Here is a 6,655-nt window from a genome sequence, read left to right as displayed (position 1 = left end):
TTTTCTCAAGTATATTGTTCAATCCATGCTCTCTTTATTTATTTTTTCATAATTTCCTTTCTTTCTTTCAGATTAGGAGGTCATTCTTATGCTCAAATTTAACTCCAAATCAACTAGCAAGTTTATGTTTCATGTTTAAGCAAATGATTCTACTTAAAAAATTATGGAAAATGAATTAGAATGTATCAGCCTATTGCAAGTATTTGAGGAAAAAAATTAAAACGTTTGTTAATTAAGAACTAAAAGCAAAGAGGAACTCAAATAAAAAAGAAAACAAGCCAAATCCATTAGGTTTTCATGCTTATTGACTTGGAAAAATTGTATAGAAATTTTAGGACATAAACAAGTAAACAAAATAAACAAGACTTTAAACAACTTGAAAAAACCATAAATAAAGGTAAGTAACACATGTTAAAAACAAATTAAAGTAGACTAAAAGATAGTAGCAAAACATGTTATAAAAATACCTAGAACATGACATTGATTCAAGATAATTGGAACTAAAATTTGAATAAACTAGGAATGAATTTAGACATGACAAATTAATTGAACTGTCCTAAACACACAAATAATTAAGAGCAAGACAAATAACTAAATACAAGAAATAAAGGAGGACTTATTTCTTGTAGACCTCAAAGTTTGACATTATGAGAGCATCTTCAAGCAACAAAAGTTAAACTTACTTTTCTTAAACATCTAAAAGAAGTTCATAATTTTGTTCCTCTTTCACGAAAAGTTTCTTGGTGAAGAGTTTGGAGAAGATTATTTTCATGTATGACTTGAAGAATAAGAAGATTGCAAAAATGTTAAATCAATTTTCATTTCAAGATGAGTGATACAATGAGACAAAGAATCTTATTTATAATGCATACTAAAAAGAATCAAAAGTCACTTACAAATTGAACGTCCATGCTTGTACAATAGAACTCCAAAATGACCTATTGCATATTATTAAATCTAAAAGGAAAAAAAAATGAGAATATTTATAAACTGAATTTCTTAAAAGATTGACAAAGTTAAAGCTCGCATCATCTGTACATTATTATAAACAACTTCGCAAAAACTGATAAGAAAAATGTAATACACAATTCCATTTTCTTGATGTGTTTTTATTCAAATATTAAAGAAAAACTAAAAACTAAGACTACTAAAATTATGTAATGTTTCTTTAAATTTGTAAAAATTTAAAAAAGATTTGAATCTTAATTGAAATTTATAAAGATGGGTAGTCTAAACAAATAAAAGAAAACTCCTTAATTAATGTATTTAAAATATATTAGAAGTAATTTTGTTTATGATATGCATCCTACACCCTTATTCTTTTATTTTAAAAAGGTGTTTATTGATAGGGTTGGAAGCAGCTATCCATTCACACGTCTGCAACTGTGAGGGATCGTCTTTTAAAAAGTTGATGCCATTTTCTTTCTTGTCTTCAACTTGTTCTATTATTCCTTCCTTTTTTTTTTTCCTTCATCGAATTCACCTTTATTCTTCTTTCCCTCAATTTCTAATATATTTTATTCAGTTTCTCTACCTTGTTATCTATATAAATCCCTCCCTTCTTCTGTGATAGAAAGTGCACACAGAAAGAAAGAACGAAAAGAACAGAAAGATACAAAGTTTTGCAGATTTTCTATAATGCCTTTCAAGAAGCCTCATCACACCTTGGAAAGAAGCTGCATAAAAAAGGCAAGTATATATAGGTTTTCTTGTACACAGTTACACACACGTGTATATATATATATATATATATATATATATATATATATATATATATATAAAGAACAGTATTATAACTAGGATCAACAGCATAAAAATACTTAATTTCATGAGTTAAATAACTTTATAATATATTTATAGTTGTGAGAATTGATACTTAAAACATTTGTAACTAATTAGATATTAATTTAGAAACTATTTATTAATAATAGAAACTAATATAGAAATTAATAATTATTTTAGTCTCTAAAATGATGTTTAATTTAATCATTATAGTAACTAATTATTTTTTTTTTTAAATTTGGTTTCTATTTAATAATTTTTTTAGTGATTATTAAGAAATTTTAGATAATTTCATTTACTTTAAAATTGTGTGCTTAAGATCTCTAAAGTTATACATTAGTTTTAATTGTGACCTTTTGTTCAGATTTTGTAAATTACAGGAAGCTAAGTAAAAAATTACAAAGGTTTAGAAACCTACTAAATTATTAAACTAGTAACTTATTCCCTTAATTATTTAAACTTTTTAAATTGAATCCAACGCCCAATGAAACATTTAATAAAAAAAATAGGTGGAAGGAAACTTTTTAAAAAATAATTTATAATCTTAAAGACTTGTAAACGTTTAGATATAAAAATATATTTAAAAATAAATAAATGATTTGGAATTGTCCTCATTAACCCTATTTTACATTAGTATAGATAGAAATTAAAGTTTCTTTCCTTATTGTATTGCTACACTAATATATGATCATATATAATCGATATATAATCAAAATGATTGATTACTCATATATGATCATAATTAGATTTTTGTTATGTTTGGAAATATGTTGGAGATGTTGTACTAATTAGCGATAAAAATCAATTTAATATATATATATATATATATATATATATTATAAATTTCATTTTTCAATTTTATTTTATTTTATTTAATAAAAATAAATTAGACTTAAACTCATTTTTTAATATAATATCAAAAATTATTTTAAAAATATATTTTTTATGAAAATAAATTAAACTTAAATTTATTTTTAAATATAATTTCAAAGTTTAATTTAACAAAATTATTTAGATCTCTTATATCATTCGTTGTCAAATATTTAGTTTTACACCCGAAATATATATTAGTTTTATCCTAGAAACATAAAAGAATATTTTATATATTAATATAAATATTTTTATACAAGGAATTTGTGTGTAAAAAATTAAAATTATCTTTTTTCCTCGTAAGCGAAAAACAAACACTTAATTAAAATATTACAAGCACATATAACAAGAGCTCAGTTCAGTATTTAAGTTCCATACTTTTAACTAGAGTAAATAGTCGGGGATTTAGTATAATATAATAAGAAAAAAATTAATAAATATTTTTTTTTTCTAGTTTTATTTAAACTTCATTAGTGATTAAGATAATTGAATAAGAAAAAATTAACATAAATGCACAATTAATATTTAAAAATACTAAACTTTTAAATTTACAAAATAAAAAAAATTAAGGTTAATTATATATTAATATTAATTTTTATAAAAAGTTAAATTTTAATTATTAAAATTGTAATTTGATTTTTATTATACTAAAAACAATATTTGAATAGTACAGATGGACAACGACAAGTTCGAGATAGGTCCTAGAGGACTGAACATTGTGTGGGGAAATGATTCTCGATACTGGAAAATACCAGAGTGAGTATCATCATCATATGAACAATGTTACCATTCAAATTATTATATTTCTTTCAATATTTTTTTTTCTATATTATTTTTTCATTGCTTTATATTTTGAATTTATCTATATTATGTTACAAATTTGTTAAGCTACCATTAATTCTTCGTATTTATGAAGATTTTAAGTTACACACTTTTTTTAAAAAGGAATATGCTAAAAATGAATACGTTACGACGTTATATTTTCATTGTAGTTTAGAAAATATTAGTTATAACTTTCTAACATAATTTTGTTAAGATTAATGAAGTGAAGATATGCTAATAGCCTCAAATGATAATCTAATATCTACTTGTTTCTATAATAAAAACGTTAACAAATTGTATGCATTATAATCTTAACAAGTAAAATTTCATACGATTTTGCTCATTCCCATATAATGAGCTCATAATTTAGAGTATAGGATTTATAATTTTAAATGTTGTCTAAGAGTTATTTTATTTCATGTATTTTTTTCATGTTAAGAGTTGTTTTCATTTTTCAAAGGATGTTTAATATTTTTCAATTTTATTTTACTCTTTTCAATATAAAGAGTTAAATTTATATTGAAAGTGGTAGGATAACAAATTTATAACAAATGATGATTTTTTTAATAATTAACTTTAAAGTTAAATATATTTTTTGTTTTTGTATTATAATACAAGATTGATTTCCATTCTTTAGATCATCTAAATGTTTGTACTATAAAATGAATAGAGTATGTCATTGTATATGTAAAATTGGTTCAAGTTGAAGTTTCATCTCATCAGAATTATAGGTAGTTATAATGTGTATCAGTATATAATCAAAACAATAATGAGTTTTTAAACCCTAAACTCTAAACCCTAAATTAACAATCATTTCATATACGATAAGACTCATTTCAATCATTTTCATATTATGTAAGTAAGTGAAAAATCTAAAGTTTAAACTTAAAACAAAAATAAATTTAATACTATAGTATATGAAAAAACATATTTAGTCATTTAACTTTAACATATAAATTGCTTGAAATTCATTATTTATGTCATTATGAATCTCATACAAAGAATTATATTGTCTTTTTTAATTAAATGAAACAAAATTAAAAACGTTAAAAACAGTGAAACGAAAAATAAATAAATAAATTGATGATGGAGAGAGAAAAGAGTATTAAATGAAATGAGATTTGATTGGTGTAATTTGAAATTGACGGAAAGTAACGATTGTAGGAACGAACCTGCGGAGCTTATACAAGTTTCATGGTTGGAGGTAACCGGTGTGGTACCTATAACAAATCCAAAGATATATACGGTTTCATTTGAGGTGAGAGTTAAAGAGCGGGGATTTGGATGGGAAGGCACTGATGTACTTGTGATGGCTAAAATTGGTAAAAAGGGAAAATATAAGTTTAAAGTGAATAGTTTAAGTCCTGGTCAGAACATCGTGATTCCCTCCGAACCACTTGAGATTCCTGTCGAGAACCCATCGGATCTTCATTTTGGACTGTACGAAGTCTGGAGCGGAAAATGGAAGGGAGGCCTTGAAATTATCAGAGCGGTGGTCCAACCTGTAACTTAAACTCATTTATATCACCTTCTATGTCTGTGCTCGGAGACTTTGTATACAAGGGTGAGTCTAAAATGGGGAGATTATACAAATAAATATTTACTGCATATGAGTAATAAATATTGAATTTCAGCAATGTTTACACTGTTTTTCTTTTTCAATCTCTAACTTTTTAAAATCAACCTTACCTTTTCGTTTGCAATTTTTTTTTTAAAATTTATGACTGTAATTGTGAATGTGTCAGCTTTATTTCTTATAATTTTATATAATATAAGAATGGTAATGAAATTGTTATAAGGTGTCAATCAGATCCATTTTGTTCGATTAAACACACTGAAATTGGTTGATTACACACTTTCTCATAGTATGAATTTGTGATGGGTCGGGTTTGACGAATTAATCTTTTAAACTCGACAATTAGTATTAGTTTGATTTTTTGATTTCTCTAACCCGTCAATCCATAGGACCATATGTGGGGGAGCGGGTTAGCCCGCCAGTCTATCAACTTGCTCTCTTTTATTTTTTATATATTTTTTGTTTTGTATTTTTGTTTTGAACCTATTTATTAATAAAAATGCAAGAGAACAATAAAATTAAATCAAACTTTAATTTTCTATTAAAAAATGTTTAATGTCTAACAAAACAAAGTAAATATCAACAATACTCCAATTAATCGAATTATTTATAAATAAATTAATGTAAATAAAGTTATATATAAAATATTGACAACCATCAATTTTGAATCCAAAAGCATGACATTTATATTTTTTTTAAATATAAAAAATTAAATAGGGTTAGTTGCGGGCTAGCTCTCCTCGTCCTATCTATAGGCCGACAAGTTGGCCGATTAAACGGGTTAAACTAGTGACTTCAAAAGATTGACTCGTTCCACTTAAATTATGACGGGTTGTCCTGTCGAACCCAATCCACTTTAGTACTTCTAAAAATTATAAATATAAAATTTTGATAAAACTGATAAAGGATTATTGATGAAGGTCAATGCAAGTGAATGCAGTTTGACACAAAAATTTCCATGATTAGGATAAAACCAAGAGAACAAAAGAAACTTCTCAAAAAGACTTGATAATATTTTTTTTAGTATAATAAACTCACTCCAAGAGATTTTTTATTATTTTAATTACAAATTATTATAAACATTAACTAATTATATTTAATAATAAAAATTAAAAAAGAACCATTAAAAGATGTTAAATCCTAAACCAACTAATACTTTTGCCGTAACTAAAGAAATTTGTGATTAATACATGTATTCGTTTATTAGCCCAAAGTTGATAAAATGTAAGAGGCAGATTCTTCCTACACCCAATCAAATATGTTTGACACCCAATTGCTTATGTGAAAAGACTAAACTAACCTTAGATGAAAATTAGGATATTTTGTAGCCTCCTTAGTTTTTCCTGCACCCAACACACTGCAGTCCCCTTTGTTTTAAATCTTTCTGCCACTTTCTTCTTTGTGCCGTTTTCCGTTCAGTAGCGGCGCTTACCTGTGACGAAGACCAACTGAACGACGACGTTAATTGTGGTGGTGGTGGTCAGTGAGGCGGCATTGTCTGTGAAGAAGTTGGACGGCGAAAGAACGAAGCTACCGGAGAAGAGACGACATGCAAAAAAGTGAGTTTTCTCGTTGTTATTGTGTTTCAGATATAAATATGCGGAA

The 6,655-nt window shown here is 25.4% G+C and overlaps 1 protein-coding gene across 1 annotated transcript; it reads left to right on the top strand.

Moving 5' to 3' along the window:
• The first annotated feature begins 1,535 nt into the window (after positions 1-1,535).
• On the top strand, positions 1,536-5,136 carry LOC137821541 (protein PHLOEM PROTEIN 2-LIKE A9). The gene is made up of 3 exons (XM_068626181.2): positions 1,536-1,689; positions 3,326-3,408; positions 4,639-5,136. The coding sequence occupies exons 1-3, from the start codon at positions 1,639-1,641 to the stop codon at positions 4,985-4,987; spliced, it is 483 nt and encodes a 160-aa protein (XP_068482282.1). The 5' UTR covers positions 1,536-1,638; the 3' UTR covers positions 4,988-5,136.
• The last annotated feature ends 1,519 nt before the right edge of the window (positions 5,137-6,655 follow it).

Source organism: Phaseolus vulgaris, chromosome 9 (assembly GCF_051622355.1).
Source record: "Phaseolus vulgaris cultivar YP4 chromosome 9, ASM5162235v1, whole genome shotgun sequence".
Lineage (NCBI taxonomy): Eukaryota > Viridiplantae > Streptophyta > Magnoliopsida > Fabales > Fabaceae > Phaseolus > Phaseolus vulgaris.
Note: the sequence above shows the minus strand (reverse complement) of the source record. Positions and strands in the feature narration are given on the sequence as shown.

What these genes read in the sequence shown, in the direction of transcription:
- LOC137821541 (XM_068626181.2), top strand. Translation starts at nt 1,639, where the DNA reads ATGCCTTTCAAGAAGCCTCATCACACCTTGGAAAGAAGCTGCATAAAA. An exon ending in AAAGAAGCTGCATAAAAAAG is followed by an intron (nt 1,690 to 3,325) that starts GCAAGTATATAT and finishes TGAATAGTACAG; the next exon opens with ATGGACAACGACAAGTTCGA. An exon ending in CGATACTGGAAAATACCAGA is followed by an intron (nt 3,409 to 4,638) that starts GTGAGTATCATC and finishes TAACGATTGTAG; the next exon opens with GAACGAACCTGCGGAGCTTA.